At 41.0% G+C, this 25,904-nt stretch overlaps 1 protein-coding gene across 1 annotated transcript in view; it reads left to right on the forward strand.

Moving 5' to 3' along the window:
• Positions 1-88: 88 nt before the first annotated feature.
• abat (4-aminobutyrate aminotransferase) overlaps positions 89-25,904 on the forward strand; it is a 39,222-nt gene continuing 13,406 nt past the window's right edge. Inside the window, exons 1-6 of the mRNA XM_044182747.1 lie at positions 89-230; positions 12,008-12,133; positions 16,336-16,433; positions 16,539-16,568; positions 18,701-18,818; positions 25,541-25,590. Of these exons, the coding sequence (XP_044038682.1) occupies positions 12,064-12,133; positions 16,336-16,433; positions 16,539-16,568; positions 18,701-18,818; positions 25,541-25,590 (366 nt within the window). The 5' untranslated portion in view covers positions 89-230; positions 12,008-12,063. The remainder of the gene's footprint in view (positions 231-12,007; positions 12,134-16,335; positions 16,434-16,538; positions 16,569-18,700; positions 18,819-25,540; positions 25,591-25,904) is intronic.

Raw genomic sequence — 25,904 nt, forward strand, 5'->3', positions numbered from 1 at the left:
GCAGCCGAGGACGCGAGGACAGGTCGTATTTTAATACAAATAAAGATTTGTTAAAAAAAAGACAGAGACAGACAGACAGAGAGAGAGAGTGGGCCAAATAAGCCCCGCCCCCTGTAGAGAGCCGGCCTGGCTGCAAAGACCAGAGACAGACACGGACCAAGACCAGACATCGTGTCCTCCTGTGGTTCGGGGATCTACGCGCAGATCCCGCTGCCGTCGCTGGATCCTCGGTAAGGGTTCTCAAAGACTTTATCACGGACACACGGCTTATGAAGAACCGGGTCTGCAGCGGGTCTGGGATGTCGCCTTGACTCAGTTAGTGCTGTTGAGCCGTCACAGCGTCATGATGCGCAGCGGTCTGCAGCGTCCATGTCAGGAAAGCATCTGTCTCGATCTAACGTAGCCTAGTAGTAATAGGTGGGTTAGCAGACTAACATACTAACCCACCTATAATAATCCATAACCTCTAGTGTGTGAGCCAGCCGGATCTAGTCGGAACCAGATTTTTCAGAAGACCAGAAACGCCTAAAACACATGAACAAACAACAAGGTTGAAGAAGTTTGAAATGCCGTTATCATTTGAAGGCGCAGGGTCTCTTTAATGCCTGAATGTGTTAATGTGGGCTTAGAAAGGCCTTCTGATCATTGTTGCAAGAGCAGAGGAGCAAAAGGAGCGTGTAGTCCCTGCCTTTGGATCCAAATCAGCCACTACTCCAGCATTTGTCACCTTCACCTTAATAAGAGAAGTCTAAAGATGGTTAAAGATGTGGAGCTGGAGCTCAACGTTTAGCATAGGCTGAGTAATAAACACAGTACACATGTATTTAAAAATAGCTATTAACTCTTTATCAGCCATACTTTAAATGACATACTTTGACATTCATTGTGTTTAGGGCCCCTTGCAGCTCAATTAAGCACTTCTGGAGGTCCCTGGACCCACATTGGAAAACAAAAATCAGCAAGTAAGGAGTTTAATAATTTAATTTCACAGGTTACAAGTCAAGTCTTGGCAGGTCCTTTAGAATTGGATATCTGCTGATACTGAGTCTGATCCAATAGCAGCTGTAGCCTTATAAACTCAATTCAATTTTATTTATATAGCGCTAATTCATAACAGAAGTTATCTCATTGCACTTTTCCTATAGAGCAGGTCTAGACCATACTCTATAATATTATTTAGAGAGACCCAACAAATCCTAGATGTTGGAACTACTGAAAAACACGCAGTTGTACACAACAAGTAAGGAGTTTGAGCATTTAATTTCACAGGTTACAAGTCAAGAGGCTTTGGCAGGTCCAGTATTCTCCAGATATGTAGATAGCTTACACATTTTTTTTATTATTGACCTCCTCCAATAGCACAAGGAAATTCCCAAATAATCCTATAGAACGACAGCAATCCTTAGTGCCATGAGCAAAGCATGTACCTGTCAGAGCAAACTTGTAATGATAATGGAAAAACAGGGGCATATAATAATAATAATAATGATAATATTAAAGGGTGCACGGTGGCAGAGCGGCTACAGCTCCTGCCTCCCAATAAGGAGATCGTGGGTTCGTGGGTTCGATTCCCGGACCGGACCAACATCACACAATCTCTCTCTCCTCCCCGTGTTACCGTGGGTTCTCTCCGGGTTCTCCGGCTTCCTCCCACCGTCCAAAGACATGCATGTGTAGGTTAATTGATAACTCTAAATTGCCTGTATTGAATGAATGTGTGAGTGAATGGTTGTCTGTCCTTGTCTGTGTCTGTGTTCGTCGCAGGGCGAACACAGACACAGACAAGGACAGAGTTGGCCACTGTCCAGGGTGTGCCCTGCCTAAGGCCCGAAGTCACTGGGATAGGCTCCAGTCACCCGCGACCCCCTAACGGGGACCAAGCGGTAGAAAATGGATGGATGGATGGATGGATAATATTAAAACACAGGACGGATTACGCCCAGCTGACTCGAGGTAATGCGATACGCAACACAGTATCAAAAACTAAATCAGAGGAAGAGACCACAACTAGCCTAAAGAAAACAAAACTTTCGAGAGAGAGTGAGAGAGATTCATAAAAAATGTTGCAATGTTTATGTAGTTTTCACTTATTTGTATTTTTCACTGCAAGTCTACAATTTTTTAAATTATTGTTATCTTACCTATCTGTATATATTTTAATAGCACATGTCTTCTGTTTATGTATATGTTATGATATATTTTATTTCACACATGCATTGGCAATATTAGAAGCAATTATTGGAGAAAACTGACCTTTTTCCTAGTTCTTGTCAGTACATGTGCCGCAGCATTCTGGATCAACTGGAGAGTCTTAAGGGACTTATTCGGGCAGCCTGATAATAAGGAATTGCAATAGTCCAACCTAGAAGTAACAAATGCATGGACTAGTTTTTCAGCATCATTTTGAGACAGGATGTGCCTGATTTTTGCAATGTTACGTAGGTGAAAGAAGGCAGTCCTTGAAGTTTGTTTCATGTAGGAGTTAAAGGATAAATCCTGATCAAAGATAACTCCGAGGTTCCTTACGGTGCTGCTGGAAGCCAGGGCAATGCCATCTAGAGCAACTATGTCTTTAGATAATGTGTCTTGGAGGTGTTTGGGACCAAGTACAATAACTTCAGTTTTGTCAGAGTTTAACATCAGAAAATTGCAGGTTATCCAGGTCTTTATGTCCTTAAGGCATGCTTGAAGTTTAGCTAACTGTTTAGTTTCATCTGGCTTGATCGATAGATATAATTGGGTATCATCTACATAACAATGAAAGTTTATGGAGCGTTTCCTAATGATATTGCCTAGAGGAAGCATATATAAGGTGAATAGAATCGGTCCAAGCACAGAACCTTGTGGAACTCTGTGACTAACTTTAACTGTTAACATGTACAAACTGACATTGATCTGATAGATAAGATTTAAACCAGCTTAGTGCGGTTCCTTTAATGCCAATTAAATCTTCCAGTCTCTGTTATAGGATGTGATGGTCAATGGTGTCGAATGCAGCACTAAGATCTAACAAGACAAGTACAAAGACAAGTCCATTGTCTGATGCAATTAAAAGGTCATTTGTATTTTTCACCAGTGCTGTCTCTGTGCTATGATGCACTCTAAATCCTGACTAAAAATCCTCAAACTTTGGTTATGTAGAAAGTCACACAACTGATTGGCGACTGCTTTCTCAAGGATCTTAGAGAGAAAGGGAAGGTTAGATATAGGTCTATAGTTGGCTAAAACCCCTGCTTTAAAAGACTGTCGTACATAGCCTGTTAATAAAGACAGATTGATCATATCCAGTAAAGAAGTGCTAACTAAGGGTAAAACGTCTTTAAGCAGCCTAGTTGGAATGGGCTCTAAGAGACAGGTTGATGGCTTAGATGAAGAAATCGTTGAAGTTAGTTGAAGGAGCATTCCATTTTTCGAGTTCTCGATCCAGATCCAAGGTTTTCTGCCCAAAATTCAACTAAATAAGACGGTGTAGACTACACCGTTAAATAATACCGTACTCATATAGCCTTTCTGACTATTCAAAGCGCTTCAACTACATATCTCATTCACACACCTCGTTCAGTGTCTTGCCCAAGCCCACTTTGACATGTGGGCTGGGGGAACCCGGGATCGAACCGGCGACCTTCTGATTTGTGAACAACCCGCTCTACCACTTAGCCACAGTCGCCCTCAAATAGGAGCAGCGGCGCCTTCACCCCAATGTATTTTCTCTGGGAAGCGAGCGAGTCGCTTCTCAAGACATTGTAGCTGACATTGTATGATGTACGTCAATGATTGTGTCCAGGGCATGATGGGTCTGCAGTGATTTTTGCCTGCCCGTTTTCTGAGTCTAGAGGCATACCAGTCCTGCAAGGTGGGCAGGTCGGCAACAGTGATGTTCTCTGCAGACCTCACTGTCTGTTGCTGCCTGTCCATTGTCATCTTCACAGTTGAGCGTGTTCAGCTTCAGGTTGTTGTGACCACACCAGAGGTCCAGCATTATGTAGAACAGCAGGGAGAGCACACACTACTCGGGGGTACCAGCTCTGACTGTCCGGGTACTAGATGTGATTTTCCTCAGTCTCACCTGCTGCTTCCTGTCTGTCCAAAGTGCGTTAACTTCAGCTTTGTTTGGCAGAGGGGGACAGCGTCAACCTACCCAATTGTTCACCTGCTGCTTCCTGTCTGTCAGGAAGTTGATGATCCACTGACAGGTGGAGGTGGACACAGTGAGGTGGGTGAGTTTTGATTGGAGGATTTCTAGGATGATGGTTTTGATCCTTGCATATGTCTCTGAACAATCAAGGTGTTAGAGGATGTAGTGCAGTCCCATGTTGACTGCATCATCCACTGACCTGGCAAACTGCAGGGGATCCAGCAGGGCACCTGTGGTATCCTTTAGGTGGGCTAAAGCAACCACCTTTTCAGACAACAATGACTCTTACCTCTGTGTTCATTTTCATCACATTCTCATTGAACTACTGCTTCAATTGACATTTTTATCACTGTGGATTTTATCTTTTGAGGAATAGGTGTCCAAATGGATGTCCATGCCCTTGTCCATGAACATGTAGCTGCACTCCACTTAGTGAGTGAGTACTATCTACCAAGGCTTAAACTCCCAACTGTAGTTCCAGAGAAATGTGTCCTCAAAATGACCCGATGATCAAAGCAGCCCTGGAATATTTCATTTAGTTTCTAAACCATGTCTGGCTCAACGTTAGGTCCCAAAGAGCTCACCAACCTAGCAGGTAGAGAATCAAGAACTGTTTAAAAAATAAGAGATCACACAGTTTTGTGTGCTCCAAAATGATCATGTGCAAATGCTGACCTATTTTTTTCATTTTTAATACAATTTTATGAAATACTATCAATATTTCAGAAATCTCCAACACCTCCAACTGCATGTGGGGTTGACCCCAAGCTAGAGTAACTTTGGGTTAGTGGAAATAAATCGGTCTCGACAAATAGCTTAGTCTTAACAACTGCAGATTTATCAGTGGATTTAGTTTTTAGCCGGTTCCTTTTTCATGTTCCAAAACTTAACCCATTCTCCGTACCAAGTCCTGCTCCTGGCAGTTGTGACTACCAGCTCCAGTGTTCGATAATGCCACACTACAGCTGTGGTTACCTAACAGTTGTTTTGTCAATGCAATTTCAGGTCAGTAGATGACAGGACAGCTGATTTGACTGTCCCAGACCAGTTTAAAGCAAAAAGCAACCAAGAAAAATTGTATTCACATAGCACATTTCATTCCAGGGAACATATGTGTCAGTACAGGATTTACTTAGCTGCTGGGGAACATCAGAGCAGACAGAAACATGCTCTTTGCACTCTTTGTGATATTCTCTTATAAATCATAACAAAATACTGCATTTGTTTGTGAGCTTGATCAGTCTGCCACCTCTGTCAAACATGAATAACTAGCAGCTGCAAGTTACACTTTGAGACTCTTCATGCAGAGACTCTAGACTCTTGCACTGCTCATTAAAGCAGCCATAAACATTAACACACAGTACCAGAGTGAGCTGGTTTATGGGTGTTTTTGCTATGTCTGTCTGTGCAACTGCTACGATGCTAAATTCAAGGGCAACACCAGATCCGAATCACATCTATCTCTTATGATCAGCTAGCTTTATTATGACCTCGAGAATCTCAGTCATTGTGTTTCCCACAACCTTGCAGTTTTCCTCCCCAACTTGTTTTAAATTAATTAATCACAATCTACGTTGCTTCGTTTGTACAATAAATGTGTCATTTCTGTAGCCCGTCATGGTGGCTGCATCTTTGGATTTTTTCAATGACTTTTTCCAGTTTATCAAATGTTTGTGATACTACAATTCAATTTATTTATATAGCATAAGTTATCTCATTGCACTTTTCCTATAGGGCAGGTCTAGACCGTACTGTATATAATATTATTTAGAGACCCAACAGATCCCACCATGAGCAAGGTCTTGGCAACCGTGGCAAGAAAAAACTTCCTTTTAACAGGCAGAAACCTTGGGCAGAACCAGACTCAATGGTGGGCGGCCATCCAGAGAGAGAGAGAGAGGCACAATGCAAATACCACCTAGAATTTTAAAATAGTAATAATGTAATTGTAGTGGTAATAATAAGTAGGAGTAGTAGTAATAATAATAATAATAATAATAATAGGAATGATAGCTATAGGAATAAAAATGACAATAATAGTAACATAGCCAAAACCAAAGTGCTGCTGTTGGTTGTAAGCTATATTTGAAGGCGGCACGTGATGTCCCATGGGCAGGCATTGCTTCTCAATACCCTTCCCTTGGTGATGGGCCACATCAAAGGTGCATTTATAAACTTCATTTGGACTTTGTGTGACAAATTGTGAAAAAATTTGTTTATAGGACGCATCACTTCCCTGTGTTAATGTCGTTTTCATTTGAAGCACTTTGTGTCTGTTTTGCATCACAGAGCATATCGATAATCCAATATTGCATTCAGTGATTGGACAAGGTGTGGGGAGGTGAGAAAGTATGCAGGGTTTGAACATCTTTCTCTACCTCTCTTTTCTCATTCTTTACACAACTATTTCTGTTACTTATGATGTGTAAAAATGAGTCCTACACTATGAAAGCCGTTCTGGAGAGACTGTCTGTCCCCTCTTTTTGCACCCCGCATTGAGTTTGGAACAGCTTTTAACACTTTTGTGTATGAACTAATTCTTTTCTAGCATAACCTGGCCCTAAGTCTCAAAAGCCAGAAAAGGCAAACCTTCCCATCATCACTGTACATCAGATAATGTAAATCACATTCTAATGTCAGCGGTGCTTTTATAATCGCTTAGTATTATCGTTTGCTTCAGTATAAATTATTCTTGTGACGACGTACAATGGTTAGGACCACTGAAACCTCCAACACAGCATCAGAAATGCTTCTTTTTAGAAATTAGATAGAAACAAGGAGTCTATTAGACTTCCAGCTCAAGTATTCCATTAGGCATCATTGCTGTTGCACTCCCTTTGTGTTCAGATTCCAGCTTAGCCCAGTTCAAACTTGCTGTGTCCCTTCAGCTGTCCTCCATCACTTTATTATACTCACCCCTCACATAACACCCCCGGCATATGAAGATGCAGTCTTGTGTAACTTTCACACTCTAAACCAGTTTTGTCCAGTTCAGGAGGTGTTGCCAAGAAACTGTGTACCGTACATGCATGTACGAGTATGCTTGTGTGTGTGTGTCTGTGTGCATGCATGTGAAGGGTCAGGGTTTTCTTTGCTGTGTGAAAGCAGATAGCTGGAATTTTCCTGTTCCTGCTGGAAGTATTACATAAGAGATGAGAGGAGAGAGAGCAGACAGCCATGCCTTTCTTTGCCTCACTCTGCCCATTTTTCTCTTACATTTATTCTTTTATTTTATCTTTTATTATTAACATATGTGTCAACAAAACTGTATACATTTTTTAAACACACAACCGGGGGGGTGGGTTCTTGCTTGCTCTCCCTGTCCCTCTCCAAAAAATGATTTGCATAACAATAAGCAGTAAATTACAAAATGCGTTTTGTCATTTGTGATTTTTGTCATTTCACCATTTAACCTCTAAATAGTGCCACCTCAATAATATCATAGGGGATCCTGTATTTATGAGGGCACAGCTGACTGTATTTATGTTTTGTATTTTCACTGCATTTTTTTAACGGACAGGGATTTGCAGCGTTTACCGCTCAAAGCACTTGCTTTAGCGCAGAGAGGGCAAAAATATGACTCCCGAAATATGTTCAGTAAGTTATTCTTAGTGAAATAATTTACAATACTATTTACATTTTAGTAAACGGCTATATCTTCATCAGGGCAGCATGTTTAATGTACAGTAAATACGTTCATATCGGGTGCAGGCAACGTGAAGATGAGTCCCATAGGATGGTATCCGAAATGGCTAAGTTCATGGTTGAGATCGCTGTGTTGCTGAAGTGTCAATAAAATCCTTTTTTCGTAGTTCATCTGAGAGCCATCAGATATCCTCTTTGAGGTTAGTAATGTCTCGCAGGCCAAAGTCATATTAACCAGCTGTTGGGTGTTCACTCGGCTGACAGCAAACTCCAGTATGTGCTAATCAAGGCACGGATTAAAAGGCATCTTAAAATCAGATTGTGAACTAGGCATCAGGAGACACAAACATTGAAACTAAAAGCAGTTCAAATCGGCATTAAAACTGAAGCGATCAAGTAGTAGCCAACCTCACAGCGTCTGACGTCATGTATATAACAATCCAAGTGAGGCATTCCAATTTAATACCATGTGCAGGAGATCTCTGGACCAAATAGCCCCCATGACAGCTAGGTCATGTCGTCCCTCCAATCCAAGGCCGTGGATAAATGAAAATATTACAAAACTAAAAGAGAATGTAGACGAGCTGAACGTCAATGGAAAAAGTCAAAAGTTTGGCTGCATATGAGGGAGTTATTATCATCATTTAATTCACTGGTAAAATGTGAGAGACACTCTTATTTCTCTAATGTTGCCTCTGAAAAGCATAACTCAAGATTTTTTTTCAGTACCATCAACAGTTTAGTAAACCAAATCAAAACATCAAAGCTGCAATTACTCCTGCTGTGTCAATTCTCCCTTCACCTGAGCCCTCGCCCTCCACCACTATGGAAACAGCATTACTCAGAGTAACAAATGACATCCTGATGAGTGCAGACTCACACCGTTCTCATTTTGCTGGACTTGAGTGCAGTCTTCGATTCAGTTGATCACACAAATCTACTCAACAGACTCAGGAACTGGGTTGGCCTAGGTGAAACTGTTCCAGAGTGGTTTTCAGAGTTTTCAAAATCACTGTCATGGGGGGTCCCACAGGGCTCAGTCCTTGGCCCTATTTTGTTCAGTTTGTATCTGTTGCCCCTTCAATTCAATTATTTATACCGCCAATTCATAACAGTTATCTCATTGCACTTTGGCACTGGGCAGAACCAGACTCAATGGTGGGCAGCCATCCGCTGCTGCCGAGAGAGAGAGAGAGAGAGAGAGAGAGAGAGAGAGAGAGAGAGAATTCCACCTAGAATTTTAAAATAGCAATAATGTAGTGGTGATATTAATAAAGTAATAATAATAGGAATGATAATCGTAGAAATAATAATGACAATAGTAATAGATCCAATAACAATAACTGTAGTAGCAGTTGTCGAGCAGGAACACGGGGGCAGCAGGCGGCCCACAACCACAGATCCAGACTCTGCAGTTCCGGAGACAGAAATACCTGCTGAAAGCGATAGAAGGAGAGAGGAGAGAAACGAGAAAGCACAAAACTATGGGAGAGAGAAGATGTGGAGTTAGTAACATGCAGTAATGGGGAAAAAAATGCATACAGATGGAGAGGGAGAGGAGGAGAGAGGAAAGAGGCGCATCATGGGAAGTCTCCCGGCAGTCTATGCTATAGCAGCATAACTAAGGGATGGTTTAGGACTCACCCAAGCCAGCCCTATCTATAAGCTTTATCAAAGAGGAAATTCTTAAGCCTACTCTTAAATGTGGAGATGGTGTCTGTCTCACGAACCCAAACTGGGACCTGATTCCACAGGAGAGGAGCTTGTTAACTGAAGTCTCTGGCTCCCATTCTACTTTTGGAGACTCTAGGAACCACAAGTAACCCTGCATCCTGTGAGCGCAGTGTTCTAGTCAGGTAGTAAAGTGCTATGAGCTCTTTAAGATATGATGGTGCCTGACCATTAAGAGCTTTGTAGGTGAGGAGAAGGATTTTAAATTATATTCTGGATTTTTACAGGAAGCCAGTGCAGAGAAGCTAATATTGGAGAAATATGATCTTTTTCTAGTTCTTGTCAGTACACATGCTGCAGCATTCTGGATCAACTGGAGAGTCTTAAGGGACTTATTCAGGCAGCCTGATAATAAGGAAATGCAATAATCCAGCCTAGAAGTAACAAATGCATGGACTAGTTTTTCAGCATAATTTTGAGACAGGATGTGCCTGATCTTTGCAATGTTACCTAGGTGAAAGAAGGCAGTCCTTGAAGTTTGTTTCATGTGGGAGTTAAAGGATAAATCCTGATCAAAGACAATTCCTAGGTTCCTTATGGTGGTGCTGGAGGCCAGGGCAATGCCATCTAGAGTAACAATATAGTTTTAGATAATTTGTCTCGGAGGTGTTTGGGGCCAAGTACAATAACTTCAGTTCTGTCAGAGTTTAACATCAGAAAATTGCAGGTCATCCAGGTTTTTATGTCCTCAGGGCATGCTTGAAGTTTAGCTAACTGGTTAGTTTCATCTGGCTTGATTGATAGATATAATTGGGTATCATCCGCATAACAGTGAAAGTTTATGGAGCGTTTCCTAATAATATTGCCTAGAGGAAGTATTCTAGGAGGTGAATAGAATTGGTCCAAGCACAAAACCTTGTTGAACTTTGTGACTGACTTTGGTGTGCACAGAGGACTTAGTTAACATGTACAAACTGAGATCAATCTGATAGATAGGATTTAAACCAGCTTAGTGTGGCTCCTTTAATGCCAATTAAATGTTCCAGTCTCTGTAATAAGATGTGATGGTCAATGGTGTTGAACGCAGCACTAAGATCTAACAAGACAAGTACAGAGACAAGTCCATTGACTGATACAATCAAAAGGTCATTTGTAATTTTCATCAGTGCTCTTTGTGCTATGATGCATTCTAAAACCTGACTGACTTGTTGATTCTCTGGACTGCTGCCTTGCTGCCATTAAGGACTGGATGGCTTATCCACACCATCATTTCCTCCCGCCTAGACTACTGTAACTCCTTATTCACTTACATACTTAAATTCACTACATATCACATTCACACACTGACGGCGGGAGGAATTTGGGGTTCAGTGTTTTGCCCTTTGACATGTAGGCTGGGAGAACCTGGGATCAAACCGCCGACCTTCGGATTGGTGGAAGACCCACTCTATCACTAAGCCACAGTCACCCAACATCAGATCAGCTGAGTCAGTACCTCACTTTAAAAAGAGTAAAAGCTCACCTGTACAGACTGGCATTTGTATAATATTTTTATGCCTATTCAGATGTTTAAATTTTTTATTCTTTATATTTTGTTCATCTTTCGATGTCTAACTATTTGCACGTTATAATGCTGTTTCTTTTTTTTTATCTGTATGATATTGTACTTCGTGAAGCACCTTGTAACTCTGGTTTGTAAAAGGCGCTATAGAAATAAAATGTATTATTATTATATCACAGTACACTTCAGCTGAAAGTGAGGTGTGACTTGGACACCGGAGACTGCAGTTCGCGTCTGTCTGTCTGCTACTAACAGTCCGTGTTGGTGTCTTGTATTCTTGAAGGTAGTCTTCTTCTTAACCTAAACAATTGTCTGTCCGTAACCTAAACCAAGTAATTTTTTTGCCTAAACTTAACCGAACCTTCACCCTAGAGGTGTCAGATTAGAAAAGTTTGTGGAATGGCCATATGGGCTGCCTGTTAAAGTCCTACAGTGATGTCAACAGCTACTCCTAAGTGCCGTATTGAAAGTGGAAGCCAATGCACCAGCACCTGAAATAAGAAAATCACTGTTTATGAAATGATCAGCTGCAGGACTTCAGTTGAGCCTGTTAGAAAGCCTGAAATGGAACATCTCAGATTTCTCTCAAGAAAACATTCTTCTAGTTGAAAGCCAAAAGTTATACAATATAATGTCATCATATGAGAACATTATACATTTACACTCCTTGTTGTCTGATTATTCCAGTTTTTGAATTTTGTTTGTTTGTTTGTGATTTTCCTAGTTGTCAGAGTGATGAAATAAACTTGTGAATAGAGTTAATTACAGTGACAAAGACCAGTCAGACAAAGAAATTTAAATAAATACGTTTAGCAACTTTGAGAGATACCACTTAAGTTCAGTTTGTGAATTTAACAGCCCATTGGCTTTCTCTTCTCCACTTCATAGTATAGGGTTAGGTAAGTATCATTAATCACCACCCCATGTTTCTTTCTCTCTCTCTCTCTCTCTCTCTCTCTCTCTCTCTCTCTCTCTCTCTCTCTCTCTATTTGTAGGTGACTTGGTGAAGACCTCTCTCTCGCACTTCTTCCTGTGTGTTGACCGTTTTGTCATGGCGTCCTCCTTGATCAGCCGTCAGTTTGCTCTCTCCCTGCAGAAAAACTTGTGGCTCAGTGCTCCAGGTAAATCCAGCACTCTTCAATTTAAAACAAATCCTTTTAAATCCAGTCAGTATGTACCATTTCACGAGGTAATGACATTTTGCTAATTGATTTGATTAACCTACAATTTCACTAAATGCTTAAGGACTTTGTTTCCGATTGCAATTAATGTCCTTATTTTGCTCCTTCAGCCATTACAACTTTTACTACAAGTGTTTACTTAGAAAGAGGCTGTTAAGAACACTTATGTGTCCCTTTTTAATTCGCTGAATTGGTCTTAAATTCTGGGTGGTAAAGGTAATCAAGAAACAGCAGAGTCTGAGAAGCAGCATCATCATTTTACCAAATCAGATTTTGAAAAAATAAAGCAAAATATTGTGCCTATGCCCCACTTTGATATAACTCCTTGCCATGCTACATCTGCACCACACTGTGAGCTATGTGTTGCAACTCATTTCAAACTTAATTTCCAAGTGAACTTGAGTTGTCGTTTTTGATCAATTTTCACTTCAATATCACCACTAAATATGAAATCATAATACTTCTGATGTTCTCAGGGACAAAAAGTATGAAACCACATTTCAGTGAAAATAGAGCAGCATTATGTAATCTGTGTAAATGTTTGACTTTGAAGCAGGATGTGGTAATCAGCACGTGTGCATGCTTCTCACAGGCTGATGACTGAGTGATATCTCAAAGGTCCTCTTTCCTGTCAATTATCAATAGGCCAATATGTTTGAGTCAGATGTACTAGTTCAGTTTAACCATGTAGTAGACATTGTTAACCAGAATGATATATACTTAGTTATCAATAGCGTGACAGGGTGATGGAATAATTTAGAGACTGAAGCAACTCAGGGTCCATAATTATCAAAAGTCTTAGGAAATCTGTCCTAAAAGGCCAAAAATTCTCAGTCACGCATATTTGGTCCTACTTTAGGCTTAGGAGCAACCTGTGAAATTACTCTTATTTGTGCTGATATTTAGGAGAGCTCCAGAGGGGTCCTAACCTGTAGCCTGCCAGGAGATGGAGGTCAGAGACATTCTGTAGGAAAAGAGATGATTTGTTACTTTATGGCAATAAGCTTATTAAAGATCAAGACCAAGATCCACACTAACTTGCGCTCTTTGGCAGCGGGAAATATACAGCTTTACCACAGGAATGATTCGTTCACAACTAACAATTTTAGCCTCAGATTCTTCAGATAATGCATAAAAGGCTTCTCAGTGAGAATGGACTAAAACTTTTATTTGAACACAGTCATGTACCCCTGGAAGTCACCTACTTAATGGTGATAAAGGATATCCTTAAGAGCTGGTGACCCCTTTTTTCCAGGCCAAATTCCGCTGCTTAACTTAATCAGGTAAAATCAAATATTGGGTTCTTGTATTATTTCTTTCTTTCTTTCTTCTCTCTTCTTCTTTCTCTTTTATCCAGAGGAAGATACAAGTGACTGCTGGACCTTATCACTGCCTTCACCATTTAGTTTTTTTAAAATCAAGAGCACCAAATAGAACCTCTTCCCCCAAAACTTTCTCCAGCCTTCCCTGAAGGATATCCATAGCCCTTTTCAGATATGGAATATGTAACTTGCGCGATATTAGCACCTGTTCAACAGGGAGCAGCGGTGAAAAGGGGAAAAAATGTTTTTGTAGACTAAAATGACCTGAGAAGAATCTCCTCAACAACTTTAAAATTAAACAGATTTTTATTTTCTTTGTTTTTAGAAGATGAAGATTGAGAATACATTAATTACAGTAATTTTAGAAGGTGGTAAAATTACAAGATGAGCATTTCTCTCTCTGCATGTTTCACCTTGTGTTGCTTAAGCCTTTATGCTATGTTAAGAGCTGGTCCACTGTTCAACGACCAACACAGAATCTCCATTGCTCCTCCTGGATCTGAGGTTTGATTGGTCCGAGCCTCCTCTCCAGCAACCTGGTATATGCTTTCCCAGGGAGGCTAAGCACTGTGATACCTTGATAACTGGAGCACACCCTCTGGTCCCCCTTTTCAAAAATGGGAACCACCACCCCGGTCTGCCATTCTGCAGGCACTGTCCCCAACCTCCAGGGACATTGAAGAGGCGTGTCAGCCAAGACAGCCCAATATTATCCAGAGCCTTCAACATCTCAGGGCGACACACAGAGCGCCTTGCCTCTGAGGAGCTTCTTAACAATCCCAGAGACCTCTGCCAGAGATATGGGTGAGGTTTCCCCCAAGTATTCAAACTCTGCCTCCTCCACAGAGGACGTGTTGGTTGGAGCAGTTCTCTTCCCCCCTGCTTAACACAGCCTGAGCCAAGCCCTGCTTTCCCTTCCTGAGTTGTCTTACGGTTTACCAGAACTTCCTGTGAGGCCAACTGAAAGCCTCCTTGAACTCCTGCCTCACCCGGGTTTTTGCTTCGGTGACCACTAAAGCTGCAGCCCTTTTGGCCTCCCGGTACCTGTCTGCTGCTTCACACCCCTGGGCCAACCAAGACTGAAAGGCCTCCTTCCTCAGCTTGACGGCCTCCTTCTTAGGTTGTCGCCACGACAGGTACTGACTTCTGACCACAACTCCTAGCATGAGAAATTCTTCCAGAGGTGGGAGTTAAAGACCTCGCAGACAGGGGCCTCAGACAGACGTTTCCAGTTCACCCTCACTACACGTTTGGGTTTACCAAACTTCACTTATGAACTTATTCACTTATGAATCACTCTATGTCCGCTTTTGCCTGCTGCCTGAATGATAATGCACCCGACCCCAATGCCTATCCCTGCGGGTGGTGGGCCCACAGGGCTGTGGCTCTATGTATTGCTTTCGAGCTGTGCCCAAGCGGGCCCCATGGGTCAAGACCTGGCCACCACAGTCGCCATCAAGCTTCCCTCCCTTATCTAGCTCCAGGAGGGGGTCCCGGTTTCCACCCTTCCAAGGAAACTCAATTTGGCTGCTTATATCCGTATCATTATTAAGCTCATGACAATAGGTGACGTTTGTAAGGTAGATCAACTGGTAAACTGATTTTCCCCCAAGTTTCCTTTGGGCACAGCTTACAACAGTCTGGTACTATGCCCACATTACTGCTGACAACCCATCAATGCTCCTCTAGATACTTGGGACAGCACCTCACACCTGACCCCACAGGGAGCACCTCAGTTTTCCATGGCCTTAGACTTGGAGGTGTCATCCCAGCAGCTTCACATTCAGCAGCAAACTATCCCAGTGCGTGCTGGAAGTCACGGTCCAATGAAGACAGTAGAATCACTGTAAAAGATATCTCTCTCATGTCTGTCTTGTCCTGTTTTGTTGTGCTATATGTGATAGTTGTAAATGAATGATGTCTGTTCTTATGTAACTATGTAATACCTATCTTGCCATGCCATTTTGGCCAGGTCTCTCTTGTAACAGAGATAATGTATCTCAAAGAGACTTTGTGGTTAAATAAAGGTTACATAAAATAACATTTAAAAAAAAGGAGAGATGCAATCCTTATCCACATACCTACATACTCTCTCCCCCATGTCCCTGTCTCTCTCTACTGTGTTAACACACATTGATGATAGTTTTACTTTCTAAGTTGTAGAATGCAAGTATGCCAAAGACTCAGCTGTAACAAAACAGATCTTTAAGGACTCACTAATCTTTTAAGATCCACATGGCATGGATTACATCTAATTTTACAGGTGTTCTTGATATTGAGTTTGGTTACAAACTCACTGATATCATTGTTTTTAAGTCATCCTGGTTTCAATTATATTTGAGATATGGTGTTTCCATGGAACATTAAGGAACCTGGTTATTTAACATATTTAACATTATTTAACATCCAAGTTTCTGACTGTGTATGTCATACATGACTTTTCACAACCTTATCTCTGTACCAACTGACTTAGCTCAGCAGCTCAGGATGAACACACACTGAGTGTGTAGATCATCATTGCATTATTCATCTTTTTCACTGACTGACTACTACACAACTTGAGTTGATGATGTACCTATGCACATGGCAGTGATCAGAAACCTGGATTAGGTGTGAACATGTCACAGTATACTGGTTTCAGTATATTCAGAATACTCCAACTAGCATATCCAGAAAATAAAAACCCGGATAAAGGCAAATGTGCGAACACATAACCAAAAACCTGATCATAACAGGGATATTAGATAACATGTAAACACACTGTTTCCCTCTGTGTGTGTTTAGATTATTTATTATTGTTGTCTATGTTTTCTCTACCAGCGTGCAGATATGTCAGCAAGGCAGCACCGAAGACCCAGGTGGAGTTTGACTACGATGGACCTTCCATGAAAACTTCAGTCCCTGGCCCACGATCACAAGTAACACGCAGAGACACGCACGCACGTGCACACACACATTAGTACACTCCATCCCTTCCTCAGGTATTACTGAGTGTAACTAACTTTTTTCCCCCCAATCTGTAGGAGCTGACGAAACAACTGGGAGAAATCCAGGTGAGCTGAGGTGTGTGTGTGTGTGTGTGTGTGTGTGTGTGTGTGTGTGTGTCTGGCACATGATGATGTGTCTATTTAAACACCAAGAATATAAAAATGCTGCTCCAGTAGAACATAAACCAATTTTTGTGGTAAATCAAATCGTGATCAGTTTTCTCTCTCCCTAGCTGGGAGACAATTGTGTGGATGTCCAGTCAATGTTGATGGTAAATGTAGTCAATTTAAGCAATAAATTCCTCAGTCAGTGCTGTATTGACCAAGAAAGCTGAGTTCTTCTCATGCTGGCACTGCTTACATGTACCAGGATGCATTGCGTGCAAGCTTCCGATGCCCACACTCACCCAGCAGGCTTCCATATAACAGCAAAGCTAACCAAATCTAGCTGAGCTTCTACTGTGAATATCACCACAGTAATCGCTTCTAAACCAAAAACTTCCCCACCGCAGGCAGACTAGAAATCCAAGCTGAAGTAGCCTGTAGTTCTTCCCTGCTTCCAACTTTGTCACTGTCCTGCTTGCTCATGGTGGGATTTGGAGAGATAAAGAGTTTGGTCTAGACCTGCTCTGTAGGAAAAGTGCAATGAGATAACTTCTGTTATGAATTGGTGCTATATAAATAATATTGAATTGAAATTGAATTGAATCCTGTCAAATGACAGCGCTGGATGCAGGAAGAACTACTTGGCAAACTCAGTTTTCTCTGTCAATATAGCACTCACTGAGGAATGTATTGCGTCAATTGACTACATTTACCAGCAACACTGACTGGACATCCACATAAAAAAATACAGAATTCCCTTTAAGCATAATAAAGACTATAACAATGCCTCTGTGTGTGTGGCCAGATGGGATCTCCAATTATGTTAACTCAGTGAACTAGTTAAATGAACCCTGGCAGTTAATGGTGTTCCACATACAGTAGCACTTTCCCCTCTTATAGCGTATGTAGTGCTTATGTAGAAATCTGCAGCCTTCCATGGGCTTGTTTTTAACACAAGGGGTGTGTGTGTATATTGGCATGCAAATGTTTCCAGAATCATGTTTCACAAATGTTTTTGCAGGTGCAAAAAATACATTTGCACTTTCATTGCCAATGTTGCATTGACCACCATCTAGTGCCAAGCGCCATATTGAAGGACTGAAGCAAAGTACAGGATCCATAAGTCACACTGCGTAGTTCATTGTTTTTTATTTTGTTTTTTAACAAACCAGTTATTAAATGGGTCCCGTATCTAGCCACTGATCGTCTGCCTCACCTGAGCTCTAAAAAGCTAGAAAAATACAGAAAATGCCATGTATGTGACACCTGTACTGCCCTGTTCAATTGTTTACATCCCTAAAAATAGTAGCACATGTCCACTTGAAACCTCAGCTCAACTTAAACACACAATCTCACAGACACACTGCGAGGGAACAACATCTCCACACATGTCTGTATTCTGCTGCAGTATATAATACATTTATAGAATAGAATCATTTTCTTTTAAGCCTAAAGTTTATCACATCAGAGCGCATCTTCAGAGTGGCCTTGAAAAGGTGGTTTCTCAGTAACTTGTAACCTGATTTATACAATGAAGACCACTCGGAACATATTGGCTGTGCCAACCTGCCATTGTCTGTATGCTTTGTCTCGACTGGTGTTAAGGTTTTATGTTTTTGTTGTGTTGTTTGTCGTATGTTGGACCACAATGGAAATAAGCCTTTTAGGCTTTATTGTGTTTTATTCCTTGATGATTGCAACTATTGCAATATCTGCTCCTAAAGACTCAATGTCTTGTTTTTACGTTTCTATTTCTACATGTGTTGACTGAAAAGATACAGGGCAGCTTTGGAGTTGTTGGATGGCAGAGTTTGGCTGAGACAGACAGACAGTTTCCATGTGTTTCCACTCTTTGAGCAAGGCTAAGCAAAAAATGACAAAGACCTGAAACACAGAGATTAAAATGATAATGACATTTTCAAGTGTCTCTGGGTAACATTCACCAAAATGTTGGACTTTTTATACTCGCAGTATAATAATTTGTGTGTATAATTTGTGTCCATTTGTTATTCGTGTGTGTGTCTGCTGCGGCGTTAATACAGGAGGGTTAAATTCTACTGTGTGTTCTTAATGCAGAACATGTCTCTTCCCAGAATGTTGGTGCAATCAACTTCTTCTGTAACTATGAGGAGAGCAGGGGGAACTACTTGGTGGATGTGGACGGCAACCGTATGCTGGATATCTACACGCAGATCTCCTCCATCCCAATTGGTTAGTAGCAAAAGATCCAAACACAGCTATCTGGATTGTAGGACTGGGCAATTTTAGATAAAAGCCTCTATCGCAGTATGTATCATTTTATATTGCAGTATCTGTGATACATATTGTGAATTGGTAATTCTGATTTAGGAACTGTTCATGGGTAAAATTTACTAGACAGGCAGACAAAAACAAGTACACAGACAGTTAAGTGCAAGTAGTATTAAGATAAGTGAATGAATGAACAGTGCTGTCACACATGTAAAGATCGTCGTTTAATTAAAAAAAATTCTAATAAGTTAGGTGTGTGTCTGTCTGTGAGTGTGTGTGGGGGGGGATTAGACCTTTGTATGAGTCTGCAGTGCCACGCAGGGGGGAGTAAAGCGGTCAGTAGCCTAACAGCCTGTGGGAAAAACTGTTAGATTTGTGTTTATGACCTGGATGCTGCTGAACCTCCTTCCAGATGGAAGTGGGGTGAACAGGTGAGAGTTTGTGGTAGTATTGATGGCCCTGCTGGTGCAGCGCTTTTTGTAAATGTCCCGAATGGAAGGCAGGGGGCAGCCAGTGATCTTTTCTGCCGTTGTCACCACCTGCTGCAGGGTCTTACAGTCAGAGTTGTTGCAGTTGCCATACCAAGCAGCCCCTGTAGAATGTGGTGAGAGTGGGGTGCTATGTTGCTATGAAGTGGGGAGTGACCAGTATTGTTCTTTCTGAAGCCGATGATTATCTCTTTCGTCTTTTCTTTTCATTAAGAGACAGATTATTGTCCACATACCATTTTTCAGCTACCTCATCTCTGAATGCAGATTCCTCACAATTGGTAATGCAGCCCACAACTGTTGTGCCATCAGCAAACTTAATGATGTGATTTGAGCTGTGTTTAGCAGAGTCATGTTTTTAATTTTTTTTTTCTTGAAGCATGTGGTCAAACTGTACAAACTGCATTTACACCTGGCTGAGATCAGATCACAAACCTCCAGATGCAGACGTGGGCTGGCTGGTGGCATTGCATAACACAATGTGTTCTGCGTGCATTTACACCTGCATTATAACATGCGCTTCTTGATCCAGTTCAGATATCCAGATACAGATCACATGTCAATACCAGCATGAGATGTTGTCTGTGTAGTAAAAGACCTGTCAACTGATTGCAGGTTCTATTCCTGTTTTGATTGTTAGCATGGGACTACCCTTTTGTTTATATTTGGATTATTGATTGTGCCCTTATAATAATATCATATCAGCATATTTTACAGAGTGTACAACTTAAATGTGCAATGTGTAAGAATAATAGTTTAAAACAAAAAATGAACTAAAATTATCAACAGAATGTGAAGAAATAACAGTTAGTACTTGAAGAGGCGATAGTCTGATAGTATAGTTCAAGCCTCTAGTTTCACCTGGGAGATGTGTGCGAGCGTCAAGTTCACTACGATACACAAGCTATCTCGCTTTTTTAGTCTAATAAATAAACAAACAAAATAAACTCACAAAATGTCAAGAAAGGAAATATTCTTACACCTATTTTCCTTGATAAACAGAAAAATACATCTGTACACCTTCTGAATTCAAGTTTCTCTCTTTCGCCGAACAGCTTAATTGCCTTGTTAACTCATCATAAAACACACTTCATTCAAACTCGAATGAAATCTCTGCTTCTCTGATGCCCGACCTCCCTCTCGCAGTTCTGGTGCCCATTCTGGTGGCCCGCTCCCCACCGGCTTTCCCAGCTGGGTCCCCCTCCCCCGGACCTGAAAACTTCCTCCTCCTAGTGGTCCAAAGCTCCTCTGCTAGAGGTGTAAACACCAACACTCTCCCGGTGCTCCGAGCTCCCAGTCGGGGCAGAGTCAGCTAATGGGACCGCTAGCTGTACGGCTAACTGAGCTAACTAGTTAATGGCCGCTACAGTTAGCAGCAGTTAGCGGCTACTCTGGTGATATGCTGCCCCCTACAGTGAAGTTGAACGGTATGCGTCCTACGTTTGACACGTCAAAATCCAAAAGGACGCAAATACTCACTATCGACACGTCCAGGGGACGCACTTGATTTTTCCCCTGATAGTGCTACATTATGAACAACTAATCCGTGTTGAAATCATAGAAATAAACAAAAGAAACCTTGCTGTCAAAAAACCTTTTTCTTACTGTCTGCACATATACTGTATCTCTCCAGCACTTTTTAAACGGTTCGCCTCTCATTCCCACGGCCTTCTAAAACAGCGCAGCTAAACAACCGAGGCTGGTAGCGCGTTGAATGTGATGTACGGAAAGTATGGAAGTAGGGAAATACAGTTTATCTATATGGATTATAATGATGCCAAATTGACAAGAAGACTGTTGACATTTGATGCCTTTTATCTTGTGTTTCTAGAGTTATGTGTTTTTGCGGACACGTAAGGAATTGTTAATGTCACATTTCTTAAAGGGAGTTTGGTGTAATATTTTCCCCGGAGAGCGCAGGGAGCTTCAGTTTAGCCTATTTTTTTTTTTTAAGGTTTTGTCACCACTACAGGAACACTAGGTAACTGCTAAAGTATGATAAGCTTGTCTGACATTGACTGCGATTATTGGTTTGATTAATGGTTTACAGTCTAATAATGTGTGTTTGTACTGATTACTGACGGTGGCTGATCAGGCTAATTATCAGCTAATTGTACTCAGTTTCTAAAGGCAGTATGCAGAAAATGGTTGCCCTTTTGTGTGCTTGTTCTTAAACTACTTTCCTAATCAAACATGATGTGCTTGATGGTGTTTGACTCCTGGTGAAACTTGAAAGCTCAGCATTCTCGTTGCTCTTTAGCTTCCATTTTAAACATGTATTCACCAAGAAAAATCTAATATTTCTCTGTATAATATGACCTCCTCTGTCTGTCAGCTGCTGTGTGTCTGCAGTGTATTTACAGATTTGGGATTTATTTGTTTAATTTTCAGATACATTTTCACCACCTGTGGGTCTCGGGGACTCATAGAAAACCTATCAACATCACTGCCCCTCTTTGTTTGGAGTATGAATTCGACAGGTGGCCAGATCTTGCAAGTCTTGCACATTGCACCTTTAAACACTGTCCAGTAGAAAAGGGACCTCCTACCGGATCCATTCAAAAAATTCCAAATTTTACCATTTACTCCGGTTTGGCTGCAGTACTTCCAGCCTGATTAACTTTATTTGTTTCAGCTCAAGGCCTCAGGGCCTCCCTGACAGAAGGGTTTTTGTTGTAGCCAGGAACTCACACACTTAATTAATTCAGTAGCTGAAAGGGCCTGGACAACTTTCTCATAATGCATAGATACGTTGATTTATTTTAGACCATACCAGACCAGCATTTCAAATGTAATTCAGTTTTCACTCAAAGTTTTTAATGCCATTTGTTTATGCTCACCGTTTCTACTCTACTCTTCACCATGTCCAGGATTTCTAAAAAACAATAATAACGTTTCTCTCCCCCAACCTTTCATTAATATGCCTTGTTTTAGCCCGAGAATTTTCCTGACAAAACTGTCAACAGCACTTGTCACATCCCCTCCAAGTATTTGTTTGCTTGCTTCAGTGCATATGCATGCAGGAGAGAAGTGCAAGATATGCAGATGCCTTAGATGAATGCGTCCAAAATAAAGCACCAAAGGCTGAATCTGACCCTGATTTAACTCAATTTCAAATGTTACATAGTTAAGTTGACATGGAAGTATACCCTAATACGATACTATTGAGAAAGAATGTATGTCTTGAGTGTGAAGGAAGCCCTCAGGGTTTGTGGACTAGAAATTTGCCCTCCAGCATTCAAATGATCTACATGGAAAACAGAGTGAGCATAGCAGCCCCCACCCCCTCTCTGTGGGGCAGCTTTTGAATCTTAATTGAGGAGGATCTGTCCCATTTTTGGCAAGCATGGTTTTAGTTTTGAAGGTTTTCTGCATGCATTTGAGTCAGTCAAGGAAAACTATATTTTGAGGAAACTGTGAAATTACCAAACTGATTTAGAATCTATATTTCTGCTCTTACTTGGCTGGGTTTTCCAGTTGACAAGAAATGTTACACTGATTATGACATTTATTGGTCCAAAATTGAGCTTGATGTCAGTGGATTGAAAGATTTTGGAATTGCACACATCAACTCTAATATCTATACCTGTTTAATATGCAGTTGTAGACCTGCTATTATTCCTTATATTGGATTATTGACCTGTTCATAACTCTTCATAACAAACAATTAATTCAACCCCAGATGAGAAATTCAAGTTATAGAAAGAATACAATGTTGAAACTGAGAATATGTAGGAACCTCAAACAAGTGGAGATCTTCCTTGTACCTCACTGCACTCTGCTGGTTGGAAGTGGAACACTTCTGCAATTTATGTAAGGCAGCCACATCAGTTTAGGTAAGATTCAAAGCTTCGCCATGTGCAGAAAACAGACACACACACACACACACACACACACACACATATATATATATATATATATATATATTAGCACTAATATTTTGTTCTTCATACAAACAGCTGCAAATAACATGTCATCACTCAAATGTATATATCTTGGAGTGTTGGAATTGAGAGATTGGTATCTATCTCTCCATCTTTCTTCAGTAAGTTTCTCTCCTCTCTCACATTGCCCAGTCATAATAGGTGATGGCTTCAACACAGTCATGGATCCATCAGTAGATAAAAACCAACTCAGGCAACATACATACTCTGAAACATTAAAACAGTTCATGAGTGATTTTGGTCTTGGTGATAGTTGGAGACTACAACAGCCAACTGTTAAAGAGTTTCCATTTTTCTCACCGGTCACCACACATAATCACACCTTGATTTTTTCTTAACCAGCCACTCAATTATGCCAAATATTATAGTCACAAATCTGCCCCATTATAAACAGTGATCACGCTCCTGTTTCCCTTATCTGGAATAGAAGCGATCTACATAAACCCATCACCAGATGGCTTTCCAACAAATCTCTCCTCAAAGACAGATTTTGTTTTATTCAAGGAGAGTGGGCATCCTTCCTAGAGATAGATGATTGTCCAAATACCTCAGCGTCATTACTTTGGGAAACATGAAAAGCTGTTTTTTAGATGGAAAATCATCTCATACTCTGCATACAAGAAGAAGAAAGACAAGGAACAGCAAACACATCTGGACAGAAAAATGGAAGATTTAAAGAAAGTTGTCAGAAATAAGGCTTAGGGTTACCAGACCCTAACCCTCTAAAGAATCGCAGGGCTGGAATTTCGTAATTTTAGGGCCAAGGCCACTTGGTCTGCAGCGGGGCAATTTTTTTGAGGGCACACAGGCCACATGCAAGGCCATCAAGGCCATAAGTTAGAAAACGCGATTTTAATTCACTTAAATAGACAAATTCATTTCTTAAAGCATTAATGCCTTTTTAATAAAAACTGTAACACTTTTAGAGAAATAAAAACATCAAAAGAATCATTCATTTGTACGTTATATTAGAAAAGGTTTTTTAGTAACAAACAAATTAGCAATGATTCAATAGTTGTTATAGTTTGTTATCACGCAGTCTTCGGGTCGCTGTGCTGAGCAGCAGTAGATAATAATGAGCAGGTGCAGCTCTCAACAAAGATTAGAAGGAAGCGAGACTGCTCACTTGTTAGATACTTCCATCATCAGCTGGATTAGACTTTTTTAAAACCAGTTTTAACGTCTTCTGGATGCAGTCTGATGAGGTATATGATATGAGTGTATATGGTGATGACTCATCTATAAGCATATATGTGTGAGACAGACATATTCACTGTATGTAGTTTACATATTTTGTCATATCACATTTAATGTATGAGAAATAGTCAATAACATTAATAACATTTAATCAATAACATACTGCACTCAAAGTTCAAATTATTTCAACTTTGACCTCGGTTGCTGCTGACCTTTCAAAGTGCAATCAGTGAGATAACAGCTGTATGTGACGTAGCAAGAAGTGACACATGCAAAGCTAGCTAAATCCAATGCTAAAGTTATCTTAGTGCACGTTTTTGATGGCGTATACCTGCATCGTGCTATGCCTGTGCCACCGTGCGGTGAGCGTCTGAAGGCAGCTTTCCGTTAGAAGGTGGTGCCAGCTGGTCTCTGTGGGTGACTGGTTCCCAGAGGTCACTTGCAACAGCAAATGGTGTGCTGATGGGTTATCAATTTTTACCCCCATCTGGAATAACCCAGATGTAAAAAACCCTCCCCTCTTAGATTGAAAAAGGCATAACACATCCTAAGCTCATTTTGAAGAATACCATGGCTGGGAATAAACACTTTCTTCAATATCTGCACTCTGCAAATCTTCCCTTACCAGATCTACATAAAATGAGCAACTTTGACCTCCCTCCATTAGTTCCAAAAAAACTCCTGTCTAAGATATAGAAGTTGATATCCAAACCTGACGCAACAATAGCCGTGCCATCAGTAAACTGGCAACACGATCGATCAAACCCAGTGTGTGTGTTGCTTGGACGTTGTGGACATGCTCTTGTTTACCAACAGAGATTTTGGCTGACTGGTCTATTTTTGTTTATTACATGCTTATTTTTGGACATTTTATAGTTGTCCCAGGCTAGAGAGACTGTGATATTTAATAGCTTGTAATAGGATATGTAATAGGGAATAGTGTATGTGATCTGCTTCACGGTATAAAACCAGAGCCTGTTGACTGCTGCACAGAATCCATTGGTACAGATGTTGAGTCAGATGTTTACTCCACTCCCACTCTGTCCTCCCTCAGGCTACAACCACCCTGCTCTCCTCAAGCTGATGGCCAATCCCAGCAATCTGGTAGGTCGTCTTCACGTTCAAGATCATTTATGTCATCATAGTGTGCGCTAGTCCAGTGTAGTAAAGTGGTTCTGATAGTGGATTCTGCACACTACAAAGGGCATGTTATGTTAAGATAACCACAGTTCTGACATTCCATCCTCATCATTTTTCTAATAAAAATGCTGCTGACTTCTACGGCTTCTACTACTGACGTAGTAGCAAAGCAGGGTTTATTCGCAGGTTGACAAAGACACATAGCTCACCATAAAAACACCAACGATAGTGAAATACATTTTGCATTACTTAGCCTACATGTTTAGGAGGAGTAGGTG

Source organism: Siniperca chuatsi, linkage group LG21 (assembly GCF_020085105.1).
Source record: "Siniperca chuatsi isolate FFG_IHB_CAS linkage group LG21, ASM2008510v1, whole genome shotgun sequence".
Taxonomy (NCBI): Eukaryota; Metazoa; Chordata; class Actinopteri; order Centrarchiformes; family Sinipercidae; genus Siniperca; species Siniperca chuatsi.